At 44.5% G+C, this 23,069-nt stretch overlaps 2 protein-coding genes across 4 annotated transcripts in view; one reads left to right on the top strand and one right to left on the bottom strand.

The window, feature by feature from the left end:
- PHAF1 (phagosome assembly factor 1) overlaps positions 1-5,716 on the top strand; it is a 34,927-nt gene extending 29,211 nt beyond the window's left edge. The window contains exons 14-18 of one of the 2 annotated variants that reach the window (XR_005952366.1): positions 136-179; positions 1,555-1,613; positions 3,156-3,228; positions 3,674-4,137; positions 5,460-5,716. Coding sequence is in view for 1 of the 2 variants with exons in the window: in XM_041400488.1 (XP_041256422.1) it covers positions 136-179; positions 1,555-1,613; positions 3,156-3,228; positions 3,674-3,763 (266 nt within the window). In the remaining variant the exon portion in view is untranslated. Of the gene's footprint in view, positions 1-135; positions 180-1,554; positions 1,614-3,155; positions 3,229-3,673 lie in introns of both variants that reach the window. The other variant, XM_041400488.1, reaches the window with a different exon arrangement.
- Positions 5,717-11,128: 5,412 nt separating this feature from the next.
- On the bottom strand, positions 11,129-22,384 carry B3GNT9 (UDP-GlcNAc:betaGal beta-1,3-N-acetylglucosaminyltransferase 9). 2 transcript variants are annotated; one of them, XR_005952386.1, is made up of 4 exons: positions 22,133-22,356; positions 15,341-15,383; positions 12,622-14,549; positions 11,129-12,040 (listed from the first exon to the last, which is right to left on the bottom strand). XR_005952386.1 is itself a non-coding variant. In XM_041400779.1 (3 exons), exon 3 carries the CDS (start codon positions 14,483-14,485, stop codon positions 13,238-13,240), a length of 1,248 nt encoding a protein of 415 aa, XP_041256713.1. In that variant the 5' UTR covers positions 14,486-14,549; positions 15,341-15,383; positions 22,133-22,384; the 3' UTR covers positions 11,129-13,237. The 2 variants fall into 2 exon arrangements, 1 of the variants encoding a protein (XP_041256713.1); XM_041400779.1 differs by having other exon boundaries at positions 11,129-14,549; positions 22,133-22,384.
- Positions 22,385-23,069: the final 685 nt, after the last annotated feature.

Below are 23,069 nucleotides of genomic sequence, written 5' to 3'. Positions count from 1 at the left end.
ATGCTGATAAGTTTGTATGTGACCTGATCTAATGCTCCTGTGTCTCTTGCTATCTGAATTAACATGCCAAAATAAAGGATTTTGTAGGGAACTGTTCAAGCTTAAGCTATAAAAGCTTTTCTGTTTGTTTCATAGATAGTGCTGATTCACAGACAGAAACATGTACAACATACAGCAAGGTAAGCCTGTGCAGAACTGAGTGGTTTCCTGATTTTCTTGCCATCTGATGATTTCATGCCAACTTTACAACACACTTCAAAGAAATTACAGCAGTGGTGTCATGCTGTTTTAAAGTGGAATAGTAGAAGGCCTAAAGTTAGTGTGTATATTGTGTTTTAAATATTTTGGGGTGTTAAAAGATTTAATTAATTTGTAATAGTCTCAAGTAAACTAAATTACTACATTATGGCATAGCTTGCATTTTAACACAGTTGCAGGTAGAAATAATGAAATAAGTGATAGGGGAAAACAGTGGTGGCTGAATGTTAGCTGGAGACATGTTCCTAAACAAAATTCTCACAGAGCTGTTGTACCAAGCAGAGCTCTTGAAGACATGGACTATTGAACATGTCCATGGATTGGACATTGAACAGGAGAGTCCAGTGCCCTTCCACTTTCTTCTGAAGGGCACCAGTAATGGGATGTTTCTTAGGTAGCAGCCTTTCAGAAATGTCACTGCCAGTGTGACATCTCCTGATGACAGCAGGCTCCTTGAAGCCTCCACAGCCTTACCACCTCAATGAACTTCCCAGCTGGGCAGCTGCTGCTGCATGTTTGACAGCTGCATTAAGTTGAAAAACTTCTCAAAAACTGTTCTTCAGTGTCTCTGCAGTCAACATTCAGCCACAGTCACTGCTGCTCTCTTGGTTCCTGGGGTGCCAAATGAAGGCTTTCCTTGGTGAATTTTGAGTCCCATACTGGGAAGAAAAATTGGAGTCAGCAATCTGGAAGATGCCATTCTATGCTTTTTTATTTGAATTAACTTACTCCCTTCAGTGCTTTGATTTACTTCAGTCTTGTGTGTGAAACTGCAGCTTCTTGTGGTCTGGTTCAAGTGAGGGAAACTGTTGGACACTTCCCAATTGTTAAATAGTGCAGCTTTCCTCTTCTCCAGTATTGTTGCTTAAATCAAGGAAATACTTATGGGAGAGGTAGCAGTGGGGCTATTTTTCCTCTCTGCAAAGGTATGTAAGAGGATATTTGGTTGAAGTTTCCCACAGCTGCTGTGCTCTCTGAGGTGCCCCTAAAATGCCACAAGACTTTCCAGCAACATTTCATCCATAAGACTAATAGAAATTTTTATATTAATAATTCTAATTCCAAACTATTTTTAGACAAAAATTAGAATATACCTTAAGAGAATTTACTAGCCCTAGCAATGGATAGTTCCATTACTGAGGATGGCTCCAGTCACAAAATACTTCTGTAAATACAACCACAGGTTTATTCAACAAACAGATTTGTCACAAACACATGTGCATGGCACTTTTCCTGGATAAAAAGAAGAGTTTTCTTGTGCCTCATTTTAATACAAATTCATTGATGTATTTACAGTGGGACAGTATTCAGGATCTACTGGGGCACCCTGTAGAGAAGCCAGTGGTACTTCACAGGTAAAAATCTCTTTATTTTGCTTGGCAAGGAGGGGGTTGACAACAGAGGATGAGGAAGAGTGTTTATGGCACTGGTTACTTCTGTACTGCTTTGCTGGTTAAAGTTTCAGGAGTTTTTTGGCCACTAACAAGATGAGATAGCTGCTCTCAGAGGAAATAAACAGACATGCTGAGTGAAAGCATCTCCAAAATTCCTTGAAATGCAAAATCCAGAGAAGATCTCAGAGTGAACAGTGCATTAAAAAGTCTTTTTCTTTATGAGTAATAGAGTTTTTATACTTTCTGTAAAGTATTTCAATAACATGACATTATATAGCACAGTATATATGCGTATGATAACACATACAACAGCAATCTGTCTGAAGCAGCTTGTTTTTTATGAACATATGTGATTCTACAGTTCCTCTAGGCTGACTGAACATAGAATAGCCCTTAAATTTCCTGTGTTTCTGCAGGCATTGAGATGGCTACTGGGTTAAACAGCATTATCTGTTTGCAGAGTTATCATTTTATGATGTGAAACCATGATTTATTTTTATCTCAGTACAAGTGTAAGTGATGGGTACTGTGCAAATACCACAGCAATTTCAGATAAATTAATGTATTTTCATCAGACTTTCACATGATTTTGACTTTGATTTTTTTCTTCCCCCCACCCTTAATCACTGTGCCCTTTGTTCCCCTTTACTCCTCTGTTATGCCAGTGAGATGATTAGAGCAGAAGCCATGTGAATGAAGTAAAGCTAAGGTGAAATAGTGATGACATAGAGCCCTTCTATTTCTTCCATCTGTGTTGTAGAGAGTAGTTCAACCAGAGAGCGCTTTACTGAGCACATCTCAAATGGCTCAGACATGCAATTTGAAAAACTGACCAGTTTACAAGAAAGGACAAAAGGTAAATATTCATTAGGGGTTTTTTTGGCTGTAATCTCAAATTCATTGCAGTCAACAGAAATTGTCAATGTACAATCCAGAAATACCTGGAAGAAAGTGGTACATGGATCTTGAAAAATACTGTTTAATAAAACTTGGATTATTCTATTTCAGCATCATATAGGTTAATCCTCTTAACATGCTAAATCTAGTTGATTAATAGACAGTATATAGTAAATAATAGACTATATATAGTAAATACATATGGTAGAGGTTGAGACACAAAGGAAAGGATCTTGCACAAAAATAATGTTTAGTTAACGTGGTGCTTCTCTCTTTCTGTGTATCTGGGGGTTTTTTAGAGTTCTTTCTGTTCAAGTTAAGTGCAGGAGAGGTTTCCTGTAGAGGTCACTACTGGCTTTTTTTTTTTTTTTTTTTTGTACTTTATCCCCAAGTGTTATTAATAGCTCTGTAATATCAAACAGAGTTTCCTTTGGCTCACTTGGAGTCTAGCAATGGTGTTGCGTAATGTAGAGCTACTTTCTTTGGATGAAAGCCATGATAAAGATGCTGTAATTCACCTTATGTTGCTGAGTAGTTATTCCTCCTTAGGATGTTCCTGATCCTCACATATGCATTCTAAAATTTTTTCCCCTCTTTTCTGTTCAGGTCATCATCTCCAAACAACACTAACCCATTTGGGTCAACCTTTTGCTTTGGACTGCAGCGAATGATCTTTGAGGTTAGGAAAAAACCCTTTTATTTTTGTCTGGGCATGGGAAGATGAGTTTGCTATTACTATGAGTGGCTTCTTACTTCCTATTGCAATAAAAGCCAGTGCTTGGGAGTGGTATAATTTTAGGGCCTGTTGGCAGAAAGAGGGAACTTTGCAACCTCTTCTCTGAGGTTGTACATTGGCATGTTAAAGCTGAAACTTCAAGTTTGTCACCTGGAACTTGTGCTAGCAGGAGGCACATTCACATGGCTGGTTGGAGCAGATGGTGTTGTGTCATGGAAATCTAAGAGACTGTTTTTAGGAACTAGCCAAGAGCTTGTTGCTGTCATTTGCTTTTGGGATTTCTTTCTTCAGACAGATCCCTTCTGTATTCACCATTCTGATACTTCTGATTTTCTGTTTGTTGTCGCACTTCATTTAATTTCCCTTTTTCCCTGCTGTGCTTTTGCAGGTGATGCAGAATAATCACATAGCTTCTGTTACTCTGTATGGCCCCACACGGCCCAGCAGCCAGTTGAGAACGTCGGACCTTCCCCAGTGAGCATCCCCTGCAAAGTCAGCTAATCTCAATGCTACAGAATTAGTACAGCGTGCCTTGATTTGCTGCCACTTATAATATGGAAAGCACGTTATGATTTTATTTTTTTTTCAATAAGCCTTTCCACCCTGGAGCGGTGTGGAGAGGAAATTCTCTCAACCCTTCATCATGGGGCATGGAACTGTTGATGGAGGAAAGCAGCTTAGGTGCCTGTGCCGTCATTTATTCCTCTCCGTTGCCCTCATCCTATGCAGCACAGACGTGAAGAGACTGTCCCTCCTTCTCAGCTGGCAGAAGGGGGAAATGGAAGAGGGGCACGTAATGACTGCAAGAATTAGAAGCACAAACTTTCTGAGCCTTGGAGCATCTGGAAGCAGGTATTGATTTTAGTCTGTTTGTGTTACTGTATTGATGTGGTGGTCACATTTTAAGAAAACGTGTGTGTATATATATATAGATCTAAACACCTCGGTATTTCTGTGGCTTAGGACATTGTACCAAGTGTGACAAGGATGTATATATGTCCATGATTTCAGGCACCACATCTTCGTGTAACTTTAAACCAAGCAAGTAGCATGTGCATAATACTTGGTTGTAACATTTGCACTACATACACTTTAATTACTTGATAAACGTTTATCTTCACTGAGGAGCATCTGTGTACTGGGTGTGAGTGGGGTGTGGTGGTTATTTAATGTACACTGCGCATAAAGCTTATTTATACAGTGGATCAAATTTATCCACCTTCCTGCACTAATATGTACTTGATATGCTGATACAATTTTTTTCTGTCATGGCTGGTTTACTAATTTTTTTCATATGCAATTTCAAAAGAAAATTCTGGAAGGGGTTATTTCTATGATTGAATTATGTTTTAATGAAAAGATTTGATACAATTTTTCATACTAGTGAAAAATTTAACGAAGAAATAATGTTGCCTCATTTGCCTCTGTTCCAAAATCCTATATTCCTACTCTATTTCCTCAGAGAAAGAAAAGCTGTATATAATGGTATCTCAGAAAGAAATTCTGGAATTCCGCCATCACCAAGATAACCTTTTCTGTAACTTTTGATGTATGATTTTAATTTATGCCAAAGGTTTAGCCAAAGACATGCTGGTTGTAGTTTCACCATTTCTGTACATACATGCTAACTGCACACCCCACCCCAGCAGACAGGATATAGGCTTCTTTCTAGTTGGGAGATGCTGCTCGCGACATTTTATCCCAGGAGGATACTTTAGGTTTCTAGTTCTCTTACCAGTCTTATTTGGGAGAAATAGGTGGTCTGTCTTTGAAATAATGAACCCTTTTTAAAAATGGACAAGAGAAATGTATAATTTTATCCCATTTTTAATATTTTGGTGTCGCAACTTGTGATACATAGATGACAATTTTGTGAGTTTTACTATGTGTGTACAGATTTTTGTAAATATGACATTTTTGTAATTTTAACTCCATGTACAGTGTAATCCTGTATAGTTTATCAATGAATGAGAGATAGGAAATTGAATGTTAACTGAAGTTTGGGATCCTGGACCAGTAGCAGGGATAAATGTGTGTGTGTGTGTGAGACGTTCTTTGCCATTTAGTCTTCCTGTATACTGTGATACTCTAAACTGTTTTGCTAAAACAAACAAAAAAGCCCCATGGAGAATCTAATGGATAAGGAAAAAGTTACTGTTTACCTTTATCCCTAGGTGTCACTCCTGTTGAATCCCTGTTCAATCTGTGCTGTCTCCTGTGATCGTTGCTTGCTAAGAAAATTCTATGCCTCAATCTTCCTTTTTGTTTCCTCTCTAATTTTAATTTCATTTTACATAGCCCTTCTGTAAATTAAATGGAATAATAATGAGCATGTACACTGAAAGAAAAATAAAAAGAGACTCTCAGTTACTGTTTTTGTGTTAAATACAGTTGCTGGGTGTTTTTGTAATAAAATCATGGATGTTCTTGCTTTTTGTTTTCTTATCAATTAATTCTTTTTTTTTTTAACTGGTTTTCAGCCATTGTATTAGAAGTACCTGACTAGTGTATAGTGACTTTATAGCCAGTTCAGTAAGTTCTCCAAAGAAACAGTAACGAGCATAACTTGAAAGATACATTAAAGCATTTTGTAAGGTTTTGCCCTGAAGTGGAGAAGTCTTTAAACTGTGGTCGATAGCACCGTGGGCTGTGCATTGTGTTCAGAAATGAGATTGTTATGCTCCTGTGGGCCCTTGGGGATGATGGAAATCAATTGAGCTTCAAAGAGGGGGAATATTGCACAGCAGAAGGGAGGAAATGCCTGCAGTGAAAGCTGCAAATGTGAATTCTCCTGCTGCCTTCTTGTGCCCCAAGGGACTTGACAGAAAAGCTTTGGGAGTCTCCCTGCCCTGAAGCAGCTCCAAGGTTAATGCAGGGCACAAGGAAGGGGACTCCTGCACTGGCAGTGTGGGCAGGCAGAGCCCTCAGCCTCCTGCAGCCTCCCTCAGTGCTGCAGTGCAGGCTGACCCTGCCTGCTGCTTGGCTCACAGGGCTCTCAGAGTTCTGTGGTCTCTCACCTGAGATGCTGTGTGTGCTGATTCTTGTTACTGAAATGTGACAGCAATCCTGATGCTAACTTCAACTAATTTTAATCCATCCTTTTCTAATAAAGGCTCCAGATAAGCTGCAGGAGGAGATAAATGCTTGATTGGGATGATTTGAGTAATGGCTATGCAGATGCCACCAGTATCCTGCTCTCAAGCATGCTGAGGTGAAGCTCTTCAGAAGAGTGAGGTCAGGCCTGCTGCTGTAGCATGAACCCTGACACTTAGCACAGGAGCAGCAGCTAACCTATGGTATTTAATAACTGCAGTGGCTTCCAGCTTTACTTGTAATGCTCTGGTGAGACCTAGTGACTAAAATAGTATTGGTAATTAACAGTTCTCTCTTAACAACCCATATACTTCTCTAGGTCAGCCTCCTGATAGTGAAGAATTCTCTGCACAGATTAAAGGCGATTTTGCATCTTGGCTGTTGCTGCTGGGCTGAGCTCAAAGCATTTGACTTTTGGGAGAGGCAGGTCTGAAGAAGCACCAGCAGAGAGAATGTGGAGCTGCTTTTATGGATTTCCTCACCCACCCTTTGTGAATGCAGCTGTTCACAAGTCTCTTGTCTGAGATGTTTTGATTTGTTTGTTCCTTTTTGGACTAAGCTAAGCCAAGCTGTTCCTGAGCTGATGCATGAGAGAAGCATTGTGGAGCATTTAAGGACTTGCTGGCATGAGAAGGTGAGGAATGGGTAGAGGGAACTGATGGTGGGTTTGAATCAGAAAGAGGAGGAGTAGAAGAGCTCTGGGGGACAAGGCAAGGATGGCAGTGTGGCAGGAAGGGAGGTTGGATGAGGCAGTTCATCTGAACCAAGAGCTCTTCTGGGCAAAGGCTGCTCAGGGGTGAGCAAGGGGCCAGCTCTGCCTCCCCCTCCCGAAGGAACTGAGGGATTTGGGCTGCTTCAGATCCCACTTTGCCAGATGGCCCTGTTCCTTGTGATAATCCTGTGTGGTTTGATACACATCCTGCATGTTGGCAACATGTGCATTGGTCCACCATTTTGGATTCATGTGATAAAACTGTTTGGTATAAAGTTAAGTACAATTGCATTTTTAATAAAACATGTAGTGTATTTATCCCCTTCTGATGTGTGCTGTTTTCCATTTGAAAGAGGTGACGAGTTTGTGTGTGTGTCTGCTTAACTTGAATATTGCAGTAACTTTATATTATATTGCAGTACTGTCCACAGTATTTGATTTGTTTATACTCAATAAAACTGACTGTTGTGCCCTTCTTTAAGGAGGTGAAGCTGAGATCTCTTCACCTATTCTTCAGGCCTTCAAGCAGTCCCTGGGCTCCTGTGATGGCTCCAGGCAGTGCTGTATAGATAAGTGCTGCTGTGTAATACTAGAACCCTCTGTTCCCCAAAATGCAGTTCCTGACAAGAAAAAGCAATCTTCTGTTGCCAGGAACTGCCACATTTTTAATTCTAAACAGATTTTTTTTTTTTTTTTCTGAAAGACTAATCATATGGTGTGTGAGAACTGATTCATGTGATCATGATCGTTCACATTCCAGAGCTCCCATCCAACCTGTTTAAAACAAAATCTTTCAGCACTACAGGAAGGTGGTGATTCATCATTGCTTTGGGGCTGGCTGGAGGTTAGGGGCCAGCTGCTCTTTTCCAGAAGGAAATCAAGGGTGCTGCTGCCTCCTTCACACTGACTCTTTACCTGGTATTAGAACCTGTTAGTCACTTCTCTAAGTCAGAACTTCTGTTAGGTTTTTCTGTTTGGTGGCTCAAAATGCACATTGGAGTTAAATCTGCATGTGTGAGTCAGTGTGGCTCTTGCTTTGAAAGAAATGTTATGTCTAAGCCCTCTCTGCTTGCTTTCTGCAGAGTATTTGGGCAAAGAGCAAGTTGTCTGATTTGGCACAGTTTCACATGGGCTGGTTGTGTTCAGAATAATTGTTGATGTTACAATGCAAGAAACAATTATTCCGTGGTTCTACAGTTGTTCTGTGTCATGTTTTGCCTGATAAACACCTTTTTTTTTAAGCCTTGATTACACCAGTGCAAAGCCCCCTCATCTCTCTCAGCCACAATCTGACACAGCACGTGTAGCCAAATAAATACCTCACTGTGCTGGTTAGTTCTGGTGGTTCTTTTCATGTAAATGTGAACCAGGTTGTTTCAGAGAGAAGGTAAGGTTGGAGTAAAACAAGGGGAAAATGAAAGTTGGATCTTACTGAAGATGTAGCTCTAGCATTAAAAATAGGCTCAGTGAAGCAGAGCCCATGAAGGATTTTTTGGGGGGAGTGTATGTGTTACTTGGAGGGCTCTGGTGCAACTTAAATACCATATTCTTTGCCTATGTGAATTTTTGCTGTAACTAATAAAGTCACTGTTAATGTGTTTATCTGCCAAAATTTACATCCCAAGATCTTGTGGTGTTTGTGGGCATGTCTGTGTTTCCAGCAGGTGAAATAATTTCTCCTTATGATCTAAAAAAAACAAATGCTTGAAGCAGCAGGAAAGGTGAGCTGGAGTTGGCAGAGGTGGGCATTCACTGTGGTGTAAGATACCATTATTACAGTAACTTTTGTTCTGGACTGGCTATAATGGTTTAATGTAGCCTTTTTCATACATTAATGAATTCCCCTTTAAATTTTATTCCTTTAGTTATTTTAAAGTACTGCATATTGCAATTTTGGAAGCTGGTTTTAAGTGTCTTAATGCTTTACACCTACACTATATATATATATATATTCCACTGAGTGCATTAGTTTCATTCTTTTATTATCTTTCAGAGAGACATTTAGTTTAAATACCAATCACAAAAAACCCTCCATGATTATGCAATGTGCAGTCTAATCAACTAAATAATCAAACCAGCCTGATTTGCTGTATTCCCTTTTCCCCTCTGCTCATCTCAGAAAAACTGCAGCCCTGAAATCCTGAATTTACCCTTTTCCTTGCTGGGTAAGCTCTGTCTGAAACCTCCCACAAGTAGGGAGGTCACAGAGATTATTCCACCCTTTTCTGCTTCTCTGGCTGTAGGCACCATTTGTCTTATTGTCACACCTTGATTCCCACCCAGCTCAGGCACTCCCCTGGGACAAGGCTGTCACTGCAAACCTGTGTTAGGTTTTTTCCAAGGTTTTAGCCCATGGATTGTCAACAGATGGGCTGGGAAAGGGATGGGGAGAGAGACTGTCCATGAGTTGAGTCTGAATGGTTTGGAGAGAGCATTGGGCTGGCCAGGAATGATGGGGGAGCTGTTTGCCACTCCTGGAGGGACTCAGTTGTGCCCCTCCTTTGGGTTTATTTCCTCTTTACTTTCCACTCTCATTCCTCAGTATGGTTTTCTTACTGATCATAGGCTGAGAAAGTAATGAAAAATTGTATTTAAAAGTTTTACTGGTTTTTAAAGCTGTCACTGCAGTTAGTAGCATCATTAGGGAAATGGGGTGGGCTGATTTTCTGGGCTGCTGAGAATTGCAAGTCCAGCTGCAAGAGGTACAGCCCAGGAGATCAGCAGATTTTCATGCTGGGCTTTGGGATAGGCTTCCTTTTCTCTCTGATCTGATGGTCCTTCAGCACTCCCCAGGGAATGTTCTCAGTGCTGATATGTAGTGAAGGTTCTCTGAGCCGTTTGATTATTTTGTACTCTTGGAGTTTGCAGCTGAGGTTTGCTTCTGAGAACCTGCTGTAGAAAGATGAATAATTCAGCTGCAGACAGGAAGCAGAAGATTTTAATACTGAATTGCTTCAGAGTCCTCTTTGGCTACCTTTTTTGTGATGTCTGTCTGCAGTGGCTTGACTGAATGACGGATCTTGGCATTCCCACCAGTTTGTGTGTCCAGAGATGCACTTGGAGGTGCTGAATGTGTGGCTCAAGCCAGCTCTGCTCATTATAGTGACCAAATCTGGCTACTCATGTACAGCAGGAACAAAACTTGACTGTGTGTGGATCCTTGGGACTCCATAAAACTTACTGTATGTATTAGTTTCAGAAGTTTATACTGAGAAAGTCTGCTTGCCTTGTTTGCTACTGGTAGCACCCACTTAGGATGTTTTTATGTTTTCTTTTCTTGTCCTGGGTTAGTCATGAAAAAAATTGCCAAGCCAAGATTTATAGCAAGTATGACTGGTGCACTCAATTGGCCAGTTCATACAACCTATTCAGAATGTCATTCTGAAATGGAGGGCTTTGGGTTTCTGTGATGCATCAGAAAGGCTGGTAGAGGGTCCTTCCTGCCAGTTGTCATAAACACCTGGGGCTTTAGGGTTCTCTGAAAAGACCCTCATCCTTAAGGAAACAATATTCAGCTTGGGTGAAGTCAAAGCCTTTGCCTACTATAGCAGCAAGCAGAACTCAATAAACTGCAGGGGTCGCAGCACAGCCCTCAGCATCTCCCCAGAGCATTGTGCTCACACGTGGCATCTGTGAACTTCCAGCTCAACTGCAGAGGCAAATGGAAACTTAAAGCCAGGTCAAACAGGCCATGCAGCAGAGGCTGGAGAACAAAACCAGATGGATCTTTCATCAAGAGAGACTCTGGTATTCACTGGATAAGAGCAATGAGCTATGCTATAGACCAAGATAATGGAGTAAACAGTTTAGTTCTGTTTCTGCCATCAGGGTATGTGCTGGCACAGACTGTGTCAACACAGATGTTGAACAACAACTTTGATCTGGGACAAAATGCACTTATTAATGCTGTGTTGTGGATAGATTGCAGATCTCAAGACATTATAGAGGGAGGACCCAATCTCAGCATCTTCAAGTGTAAAACAAAACCTTAATAAGGACTGCTGAACCTGACTAGCTGCCTCATAGGAAATTGCAAGGTAAATTCTGTTTATTTTTCTGTCATTGCCATTAAAATAAGTCCAGCATAAGGAAATACTTAACAAGTTATCCAAAATAATGAATAATGTATTTTTCATGTTACTGTCTTTAATGAAAAATGCCTGTGGTTTTAGTCTTACAACATGTGTGCAGGTGTACTTGACAAACTCACTCTGACAACTAGAGGCACATCCGCATGCTGTCTTTTAATGATGGTATAAATAACTTCCCAAACTGTAAACTACTCCCAGGTAATGCATTTCTGTACAATCTCATAAATACACAAGTATCACACATGATAGCAGACAGGGGCAGGGCTGATTTTGTCCTACCAGTGAGGCTTTGGCTTAGTTCCACACCCTGCAAAGCTCCTTGTGAAGCTCACGCGAACATTTTGTATTTCGGGATTGCATCCTGAAAATACCTCAATCTTTCCATTTCTATAAAGCTGTCATTTTCTTGGAAACACATTGTTGTAAGGCTTGAACTCATGATGAAGATTAGCAGTGTGTAAAGCTGTTGTCCATTGGCTGTTTCCCAGCCTGCTGCTCTGTCTGAGCATTGTCAGTACCAGCACTGAGCCCAGACTGCTGCAGGGAGGAGGGAGGGAGCTTGCACACGGATATGAAAGGCAGCTGTGCTGCAGGCTCTGTGCAAGGGAAAGGAACTTTGGGCTTTTGTGACTGATTGTAGTTCCCTTTGAAGCTGTGTGGATGTGCCACCCTCAGGGGTTCTCTGATGGACAGGAGTTTTGTTGAGGGGGTAAAAACTTGTAAAAGAATTAACAAACACGGTATCAGAGGTGAATCCAGGCTCTTTGTCCCATGAATTTCACAGCTTTGTAACCCTGATTTAGAGGAATTCACTTCTGCTTTGATGTCTGATAAAAGTATATTCTTCTAAGGTAGTCTGCTGTTGGGAAAAACAAAATGCATCAAAGTTTGGACTATACTTTGAAAACCTGAGCAATTCAGTGTTAAAAATACTCACAAAGTTCCTGACTGAACCTTGGAAAGCCCAACAGAAAGATTGCTGTGTGGTTTTGATTTCTTGCAATAAATTTAGATGGACTTTTATTCTGAAGTCCTTTTGTCTGAAAACTTTCTCCCTTCACAAGACACCCGCAGCAGTATGAAAGCCCTGGCTGCCCTCTGCAGCTGGCTGTGCTGAGCAAGAGACCAAGGTCTGCAGAAACCAGCCCAGTCCACTCTTTGGTTTGAAGCAGCTCCCAAATGTGATGCAAGCAGCAGCTCTGTGTGGGGTTGTGCTTATAAGCAAAGGCCAGAGGATCTCTCCAGATGCAAACCTTCTGAAAATCTGGGTCAGATGATGAGAGCAATCAGATACTGCTGATGACTTCTGAATTTTCCCTGAACGTCAGTCAGCGTAGTGCAGAGAGCCTGAGCTCAGGGAAGTGCCAAAAGCAACTTGAAGTTCTTGTCCTTTCTCTAAAGGCCCTTTGTAAGTCTGCTCCTTTCTAGCTATCTACTTACCTGTCCTTTGCGCAACCAGCCACACCAGCTTCAGCATCCAGTTTGGTTTCTTGTAATCCACCTAAACTGCAGCTGTAGGACCCCATTTCAAGAGCTGTTTGTTGTTCTCTTCTTCCAAGGCCTGTGGAAGACCAACCAGGCAGCAGTGATGTGATCTGAGCAGACACTAAGGGGACTCTAGTTCCTGTTTGGTCATTTTTCAATGAGTCCAAGTCAAGTAGCAAACTGACAATGATCCCTGTGCTCCCTGGTGTCTGTTCTTACCCTGTGTCTTCTTTCATTTCTCACACTTGTAACCATGCTGAAAAATGTCCAAGGACTGCATTTTTCAATGTGCTTTTACACACTGTCCCACTAAGCACTACTATAATCCTAATAAATAATAATAAATTATATATATATGTTATGATTATTTGGACTCATTAGTACAGAAGGACCCACATGATATGTATGTGCAAATGTGGAATTTGGGCAAATTCCTGCAATTGTTTGTTGTCTTTTCTTAACGTTGTAAATAAGATGTGCTAAAATACTCAGAAGGTTGGTTTGTTGGGCAGTGTCAGTTCCAGGCTCCCTTTCTTGGCTGGTTTGCTGTGTTTGCTGCACTCTGCCTGCATTATCTGAGGGGTGATGCTGGTGTTGTTGTCTGAGCTTTCTTCTTCCACTGGAAAGGCTTCTTCACCTGCTTCTTCTGAGTACAGGAAAGCCGTGGGCTGTGGAGCAGGTTCCACATCAGCCAGATCTCAGCAACTTTCAGGCTATGAACCACCATGAGATCTTTGTAAAAACAGGGATCAAAGGTCTCCAGGTGCGGGGCAGCAGAAGGCTTAACAATGCCAAAGGTCTTGAACCCTTCGTGTAAAATGGGCTTGAGGTTGATTCTCTGTAAGCACATGCCCAAAAAGACATCATCAATGGGGAAGAGCTCCACTTCTTTGCAAGCCCTAGAGAGCTTCCTCATGGTGCAGCTGGACAGCAGGAACCCTCCTCCCCCAGCGTAGGCGGGGTAGATGCTCAGCCCATACATGGTCTCTGGGATGTAGTATTTGCTCTTCCGCACGCGGATGGGACGGGCGTTGTAGATGATGTCCCCAACAAAGAGGTCTTCAGCGGGATCGTGCCTCTTGAGGAAATCGACAATGTTCTCGACATTGACAAAGACATCGGCGTCGCCTTTGAAAATAAATTTCACGTTGTGGCAGAATTCAGCAGCCCAGCTCAGGAAGTGGATCTCCTTCAGGGTCAGGTTGAAGAAAGTGTCCATGAAGTCCCAGAGCAAAATGTCCCGGTATGTCTGACTCTCCTGGTGCATCAGGGTCTCCCATGTTGCCAGCACTGTCCTATTCCTTGGTGTTCCCAGGAGGAACACTCGCTGGATCTGCTCCCCATTCACCAAACCCTCCCTGCCCCAGGTTTTCCGGACAATCTCACGCCTGTCAAAGTCTTCAACGACTGATTTGATAGCAATGAGCAGAAAGGGACCGCCCGGTGTCTTTCGGCATTTCCTGGGCTGGTTAATGAGGAGGTTGAAGTTCCTGTTATCCTTGTTCAGGAGATAGAGCTTGAAGTTGAAGGCAGAATCAGTGAGTGGGGGTGCAGTTGTAGTTTGAGCCCTGGTTTTGGCCACTTCTGCTTGTCTCATGACAGGGGTAACTTGAGGTCTGGGTGCAGTTGCCTCTGCTGGCATCAGCCTCCGAGGTGCTCTGGGATCAGAGAATGTTTTTGGTGCCACTCGAGACTTGCTCTGTGCTGGCTCCTTCTTTCCTGCCGGGACTAAATGCTCCAGCTGGGAGTAGAGCAAAGAACAAAGCGCCACCAGCAGGAAGAGGGTACAGATCACATCCCCTTTGAGGCGAACTCTCATTGTCTCTCCGGAGTTCCTGGGACTGCTAAAAGCTGTGTTTGAGCTGCCTGGCACCACTGTCCATCTGTAAATAAAAACAGAGTGTGTCAGCAGTGAGGCTTTGGCAGGTCTGAAGCAGGCAGTCAAGACTAAACATCATTAAAAAACCCAGCAGCAAAGCACATTTTACTCACACAAGTACAGGGACATTGAGGAACTTGTCAAAGGGCACACAGGGTTGCAAACTGCTGATCCCAGTGCCAGCCAGCTCTGTGACTTGGTTAAGCACTCATCCATCATCCTGAAAACCACCCTCTAAGCACAGCTCAAAATCCTGCACCCCTTACTGCTGAATGTGTTGTCATTTCAGAGATTTCATTGGGAAAAGCAAAGTGGAAAATGATGAATGATGCCATTCTCCCATAAATAATTCCTTTTTTTTTTCTAGCTTGGCAACCATTACTTGCTGCTTTTATCCTTTTTGACTCAAACCAGGGAGGCCCAGAGCTGACTGCTGAAGGGCAGACTCTCCATGGCAGTGTGTTGCTGGTGTTTCCCTGCACATGAAGCCATCTTTTGTTAAACAGTGATTTGTACTCAAAATTAATACATTGGGTACAATCTGGAATTCACACAGGACATTTCTCCTGCCAGTATTCTTTATAAAATATTAAACCATTGTAAGTAACTTCCATTAAAAAGGTTGGAAGGGTCCATGGGTGTTTTTCCTCTGCCAAATCACCCTAACCCCTAAGTGAGAGGTGGGGAAATAAATCCTAATATGCAAAAGCAAGGCAGAGCATGGTGTTAGGAAAATTTTGTTCATGTTTGATAGATGAAGCTGCTTTTTGAAATACAGTATTTTTCCTCACTTACACTTTTCCTGGAGATCTTCTGTCTTATTTGATTAGTTCTTCAACTGCAAACAAAAGGAGAATGAAAGAGAAGTAAGAAGGCAGCAAGCAGCAGGTCCTCTCATCACCCTGTGGCTGCAGCCACTCCCTGCAGCAGCCACAGCAGAGGGACCCCACAGCTGCTCCGGGAGGAGGTGAGTGACCATCACCATTCCCATGGCCCATCCCCATCACCATTCCTCCTGTCCTCAGCAAGAAGGAAGTCGAGCCCCACCCAAAAATTCCCCCAACAAGTGCACGTAAGTATTTTATACCTCCACTAATAATGTATCATGTTCATGTGTGACTTGTGGCTCTCTCTTGCCTGTGATGTACTAAGAGAAGTTACCTGTGAAGGTATGACAGTTCTCTGTCCTCAATTAGCTGAGATCATATCCAAAAATGACATCTGGGATAAAAAAAGCTGGAGAGGCACGTTTGACAAGGGCATACAGTGACAGGACAAGGTGCAAATGCTTGGTAGGAATTTGGTGGTATCTGTTTTCAGCAAATCTCCTTTTACTGTCCTGGCCTGGATCACTTGCTAATTGTTCATTAACCATCAATTTTGTGTCAGCCATCATGTTAAGTTTTCAAACTGAAAATTAGATTGATGGGTCTGTTATTATTAAGTAATAAAACAGTGGCACCTGTGGTATCTAAGCAATATTTAAAGACTTAAGAGGAAGAAAATTATTACACCAGTTGATTTCTTGGCCAGGCCCTTTAAAATTCTTAGATGCACATTTTTGGACATCATTATTTAATACTGTGCTCTTTCCTTACTTCACCTCCAAGATACTGTTGAAATAGAGAGTATTTCATCATCATCATATGCTATTGCATATCTTTTTCCCAAGTACAGCTCCAAAATGTTTACTGACCTCATTCACTTTGTCTCCATTATTTAGGAAATTGTTATTTTGGAAAACAGCATATCCATGCCTTTGTGTAAGGCTCTTTGCATCCCTGGTGGATTTGAAATCACACTGGCCTTGTCCTAATGACCATGGGTTTTTCACTTAAGCTTTGTTTCTTGCCTTTTTCTGCCCTCTGATAGAGGCTTTTCTTAATTTGTTAACTTTTTTTTGTTTACCTTTCACTCCTCTGCTAGGCAGATGTTTTCACTGGCATAACTTTGTTACTAATAGCAGGATTGAACAATTTTCTCAGATCTCTTGTAAATTGTTGTTCAAATGTTTAGAATATTCAGGATCTGTTTTCTGTTTCTGTTCTTTCTGCCACGTGGCTTGGCTCATAACCATGTTCAGCCTCATGAAGCAATCCCTCCTGACATGTATAGGATGTTGGTTTGCATTTTACATCTGAAGTCCCATCTCTTTGTTCACAGTAACAGCAAATTTCTTTTTCTATGCAAAAGTTTGATCTTATTTCAGCTGCCAGGCTTCAGATGGTAATTAAGGAGCTGGATGAAAGTCCTGGATTTTTCCTGTGTTTAATGTTATCGACAAGGGTTTGGAATAAAATGTGTGTGTCATGAAACTTGTAATTTCCATGGCTTGCAGCTTTTTATTGCCAGCATCTCAGAATCTGGCAGTAAGTGCCCTTGGAAAAGCCAAGAAAAACCCTGAATTGTTACAAGCCTGGGCAGATAGCCCAGATTTTCCTCTGTGTTTTCTTTTATTGAAAGTAAAGGATCCGAAAGAGTGATTTCCATGCTGAAATAAAACAGTTCAGTGCTGAATACAGACCTCTCATTTTCAAATGAAGTTGCCAGCCCTTGAAGTCATTCCTTGATCTAATTATATGGATTTTCCAGTCTTTGTTAGGTATTTCCCTCTTTGGAAGGAAAATACCCTTGATTATTACAGTGGTGTAAGCTCTATCCATGGATGTCAGTGTGGGAAAAGCTGTTCTGCTCTCGAATACAGAGGGACTGATGATTCTGGCAGATGCTCTGGTATGTCCTAAAGCCAAAAGGATTATTCATCCACCTTGACACCAGGGGAAAAGAATTACAGGGCCATCAAAGTGAGCAGGAAATATTTGATGCCAAAGGGAAGAGATGAGAGCACAGCAGAGTGTTTCTCAGCACAGCACACCCCTGAGTGTCTGAGGCAGAGGCACCTCTGCTTCCTCTGCTGCTGTGGGGATCCTCCATCCTACCTGAAATGGAGCTGGGTTACAAACTGCTGCATCACTCAGGGCCTTGAGGAATGGCCTGGCTGCCAGCACTGCCTCTTGTGCCCTCCAAGCTTGGAAAAACAGGCAGCTGTCCCTCTTTTTGTTGGCTGTCTGGGGATGGATACAGAGCGGGGTGGAGTCTGGCTTGATGGCTCTGAACGGGACAATGGGGCTGCTCTCCTGGGGATGTTCCATCCTGGGCTGAGCACCAGCAGTGCTCCAGGGCTGAGCTGGGCAGTAGGAAGAGGCTGACAGGTCCCACATCCACGATGTGGCAAGATGGGCAGCCATAAATAGGGAATGAGCTGGAAGAACCAAGGGGACACAGCCTGCAGAGCCCAAGAGACAACAAAAGGCTGGAAAGATGGAAGTGGCCAGAGCTGGCCATGGCACCCTGATGAGCTTCCAGGCAGGGAGCCTGACCTGTGCTGCTGCACGCTCAGGCAGAGGGCCCAATCCTCTGCCTGGTTTTCATTTGTTTCAGAGGAGGATTCTGAAATACGGCCAAGAACAGCTGCAATAAAAGCAGTCAAGTGATGATAAAAAAAAAGAGAAAAGTTGCTAGCCCTTCATTCCCAATTGAGTGATATGAAACCTTGAGCCCATCCTGGCAATTTTTTTTGCTGCAGTCATCACATCTCCACCACTTGGCACTTCTGCTCAGGGCCAAAGTGGGAAAAAGTCCTCTGGTCCTGTCCCCAGATTCAGTCAAGAAGCCTTGGTGATTCTGGCACGCTGCTTTGTGCCTTGAGGAGTGGTTATTTGATCCAGTCAGCCCTGGGAAAATCTCAGCTGAGATAATCAAGCGAGAACATGATGCACTGAGCAGGGGGGCACAAAATCAGCAATGAGCTCTGCTGCCCACTCTTCCCAGCCTGGCTCACAGAAACATCCATCCCCACCAAGCACAGCTGTGGGGTGTCCTTGGATCAGCTTCTCCCTGCTGCAAGGGAATTGCTCCCTCCTGACTCCTCTCCTCACTCCTGCTGCTGGAGCTGCCTCTGGTAGGTTTGGGTTGGGCAGCAGAGGGACAGTGTGTGCCCATGAAACGTGTGGGGCTGTGGCTGCTGATGGAGGTGTCCATCTGTCTGTCCATAAAACGAGCTAAAGAAAGCGTGGGGGATCCAGCACTGATGGGTTTGATGAGGGTTTTTTGCAATCATCAGAGAAGATTGTATAATTCTGGGCAGTGGGGATACTTTGAGGCAATGCTTCAGGTTTGGGATATTTGTTTTCATTTCATGTTTGCTGAATGCATTCCACAAGAACAAAGTCATCTTGTAGCAGCCAGTGCTGGATACTGAGACCTGCCCTGGCCTGCAAGGGGAAAAGACTGTGCATGTGTCCCTCTCCTGCCTGGTTTACAGTAATTTTTCCATCCAGAGTCTCTCAGCAGGAGCAAAGCAAACTCCCAGGATCCTCCTGACCTGGTTTCTCTGCCTCAGGAAGAGTCCTGGCACTGTTCAAGAAGCGATAATGACATGCCCTGTGCCCATGCTGCAGCTGGGGCTGTGTGGAACAGACGTGTGCAGGTGAGCTTTCTCCCACCAGAGCAGGATGCTGACACCAACAAGTCTGCACTGCCTGAAGCCCTGAGGCTGCATCTTCCCACTGACACCCTTGGTCCCATCCCCTGCACCCCTGAGGGCTGGGAGAGTGTTTGACTCCACTTTAATTTAAATGTCTTGCTGAACACACTGACATGGGAAGTGTTGTTTTGGGTGAGGAATCACATGTTTTGCTCTCTTCAAGCTGCACTGGGCTCCATCCTTCTCCCACCCTTCTACAGGAACCTCAAGTCAAGTGCAAAGGTCAAGACTCCAAATTCTCAATCCTGTGCTGGCAAAACCTCCTCTGGGCTCTTTGGGGCACCCACAGGGAACTGTGTCAGCTGACACATGTGGGGTCACGTAAATGGGGTTTGTTCTGCCCCACATACAAAAACTCACATGAAACAACTTGAGTTTAATCATTTAAGCTGGGTTTGAAGTGTTTAAGGGGGAAAGGTAGCTCTGTGTGTTGGAGCAGGGGAAGAAGCTGTGTTCCACTTCTATGTTTGGGTGTCATGTAATGGCTTTTATTCCCCCATAAGTTTGGGTTTTGTTTCTGTCTTTCTTTGTTTTTCTACCACCCCACTCAAGGAAAAGTCAATAACCTCATCGAAGTTATTGCTTTAAGTGGCCCTGGTGTTGAACAACTCCTCTCTGCATTTCAGGGTGTTTGTGAAGAGGTCCCATTTGGAGTTACAGGATCATAAAGTGATGCTGAATTATATTTGATCTTCTTGATTAGAAGACAGAGGTGGTGGCTGAAATACAAAGACCCCTTTTGGCACGTTGGTAAGTGCAAAGCCCTAGAAAAATGAAGTGACCAAAACACTTGCTGTGCTGCCTTACCAGATAAAAGCTCATCCTATTCAGCTGCTTACAAGTTCTGAAGTCTATAAACAAACTGAGAGCAGGCTGTAGAATTTAATTAGCTGAGTGTCTTGAGAGCTGTCCCAGGAACTGGGCTTATGAGCCAGAACCAAAGGAGCACAGGGAGAGGAGCAGGAGCTCAGTGCTCAGCTGCCCACGATGGCACAGCTCAGACACTGCTGGCCAGTGCCACAGTCACAGCACTGCTGCTGTTATTTGCTGTAGCACCTGGAGGCAAAAGCTCTGTTGAGTCAAATACTGAAGAAGCAGGTAACAAAAATGCAGGCCCTGCTCCAAAGATAATTTCCAACTTTCCTGTCAGAGCTGCTTTTCAGGGCATTTTTAAATTTTTTTCCAGGCCAGAGCAAACGAATGGATGAGATCCATGCTGTTACAGGACAGGGTGCCTTATTTATCTGCCTGCCTCAGTCCTCAAATATGTAGTTTGATCAGCTTCCCAGCTGGCTGGTCCCATTTTATTGCAGTTTCTCCAGTTGGCACTGCCAGCCTTCCCTTTGCAATGCCAGTCACGTTGGATGACTGCTTGCAAATGGCTGCTGCAGTCACCTCCTCTCACCTTCCACCCCAGTCAGAAAATTGTATGAAGTGTACAAACTCAAACACAGGGGAACTGCAGAGCTGCTGTGTGAGGGCTGCTGAGGTGTCTGTCTCCAGGTTCAGGGTCCCAGAGAGGAACTGACCCCTCCTCGCTGGGGACTGGTGTCCCATGGGAGCCCTGCTGACCCTGGGCAGGAGCAGCTGCACGCAGGGCTGAGCTCCAGGGAAGGTGAATGCCAGCACCCTGCTCCCCTGCCCTGCTGGCCCTGCAAGCACTCAGGGGTCAGCACCCTGCTCCCCTGCCCTGCTGGCCCTGCAAGCACTCAGGGGTCAGCCCCCTGCTCCCTGCTGGCCCAGGCGAGCACTCAGGCACACGTGGCACAGTCTGGGGGCTGCAGCTCGTTTAGGCAGTGGTGCTGCTCTCAGTCTCTCTCAGGGCAGGGGGCAGTGCCCCTGCAGCACTGAGCTGTGCCAGGCACCCGGGCTGGGCCCCAGGAACCTGGGAAACTCCAGCTGCTCTGAGCACGGCCCCACAGCTCTGAGGAGGGCTGAGCCGCCTGCAAGGTAGGAGAAGGTAAAGCCCAACAATCTTCAGCAGCCTCCAGAGGTACTGCCCTACCTTCAGATGCAGTCTTGCTTTGGTAGTCTGATTTTCAGAATGGCAGAGGGCTCAGCAGCTCAACTCACACCCTGAGTGCTCTGGGGAGACAGGTCTGTCCCGGGTAGCCAAGGTGAGGAGCCTGCTGTCTCTCTTCCAAACATTAATTTTCCTGGGCACAGGAGGGGAATAAAGCCTTGCAGGTTTGTGAAGGGGTAAGAAACTGAAACAAACACCTTCCTTTCCCAGCCCCCCCCCCGGGCTCCAGTGCTCACCACCTCTTCAGCTTCCAGGGGGGTAAGAAACTGAAACAAACACCTTCCTTTCCCAGCCCCCCCTAGGCTGCAGTGCTCACCACCTCTTCAGCTCCCAGACCCTCTTCTGATAAATAATTTGCTAATGCACCCCAAACCCAAGCAACTGCAGTGCAGTAGCATGGATATATTGTTACATCCATGGGAGATGGGGCAGAGGGAGTACATGCTGATGTGCCCCACTAATTTCAATATTATATCCAACACACAAGTTTCTCAGAATCTGCCCAAAAGCTATTAAAAAATAGTAACTGCCTGATGGTTCACAGGGGCTAAATTATTTTCCATCTTTGTGACACTAGAGAGCTTGAAAATTCCCATGTTTTGCTCAAAGCATACCACAGTGTAACATGGGGGACATTCATGTCCTTGTACTGATGAAGAATGGCTCGTAAATGTGACGTGCCACCACTGGAACACGTTTGTGGCTGGGAGGAAATCCCGTCTCAGAGCACTGCAGGCATTGTCTAAAGAAGCCGCACAATTCTGTAAAAACAACCTACACATTCAAAGAAAGTTCTTTGGAAAGTAAAGTGTAAAGCAGATGTCTCAGGAGCCTGCGTGCTCAGAGCCGGCAGCCGGCCCTGCTGCGTGTTAACCATCGCGGTCCGGGCTGCCGCACGGAACAACACTCCACAGCAGCGGGGCAAAAAGAACAGCAGTAAGGACAGACTGCAGCGCGCCCTGCTCCTGCACAACCCTCCCCAGCCCACCGAGATCAAACACACCTAACAGATACTCACACCCCCTGTGACAGCGCCGATCCCGCGTTCCCTCGGTGCTGTGTGTGCAGCGCGCTGCCAAGCAGGCGCATCTGGCTGCAGTTAGCGAGGGACATTGCTCAGCCTTCCAGCGCAGCCCAGCAAACCCTGCGGGCGCGGAGCAGCGCCACGGCTCGGGGCCGCTCCCCGCCGGCAGCGAGCGGGGCCGGGAGCGGGCCGGGATCGGAGCTGGGAGCGGGCCGGGATCGGAGCTGGGATGGGGCTGGGAACGGGGCTGGGAGCGGAGCTGGGATGGGGCTGGGATCGGAGCTGGGAGCGGGGCTGGGAGCGGGCCGGGAGCGGGGCGGCCCCGCAGCCCAGCAGCACGGCGGGCAGGGAAGAGCCGCGGCCCCTCCAAGCCCCGGCACGTGATGGGGCCGGGGAGCGCCGCTGGCTCCGGCGGGACAGGGCGGAGGTGTCGAGAGAGAGAACGCTCCGCCAGGTTGGGGACTCGCACCAATTCTGCAAAAAGGCTGCATTTTTCTTTCCCGCCCGGCCCCCGGTAACTTTTTTCGAAAGGAAATATACTAATTTTTCTGAGTATCTTTTTCTTTTCCTTCTATACTTTGTTTTTTTTTTTTTCTCTTGTGAGTGTTTACCTCTACAAAGAGTCAAATTGAAGAATAGAGGCTGGGTTCAGCTGAGAAGTTAAATCCACTTGGGGGTTGTTTCTCTTTTTCCTAGTAGGGAAATGTTGGGAGGACGTGTGAGCCGAGTAGTACAGAGCCTGAAGACAGATTCAAGGGTCCTTTTGAAAGGAAAAATACCCAATACCCCCAAACCTAGTGTTTTTTTGGGTTTTTTTTGTTTGTTTTTTTTTTTTTTTTTAAATACTTCAAAGCAGTTTTTATTTGGAGCAAAATCTGTGTGCCACCACTACTGATCTGCCAGCTGAGTGCAGCCATAGCACTTCCCATCC

This window comes from Onychostruthus taczanowskii, unplaced genomic scaffold, assembly GCF_017590055.1.
Source record: "Onychostruthus taczanowskii isolate IOZ18803 unplaced genomic scaffold, ASM1759005v1 scaffold18, whole genome shotgun sequence".
NCBI lineage: Eukaryota > Metazoa > Chordata > Aves > Passeriformes > Passeridae > Onychostruthus > Onychostruthus taczanowskii.
This window is presented reverse-complemented; position numbering and strand designations above follow the sequence as displayed.

Excerpts from the sequence above, each read along its gene's own strand:
- B3GNT9 (XM_041400779.1), bottom strand. The coding sequence starts at position 14,485 with ATGAGAGTTCGCCTCAAAGGGGATGTGATCTGTACCCTCTTCCTGCTG.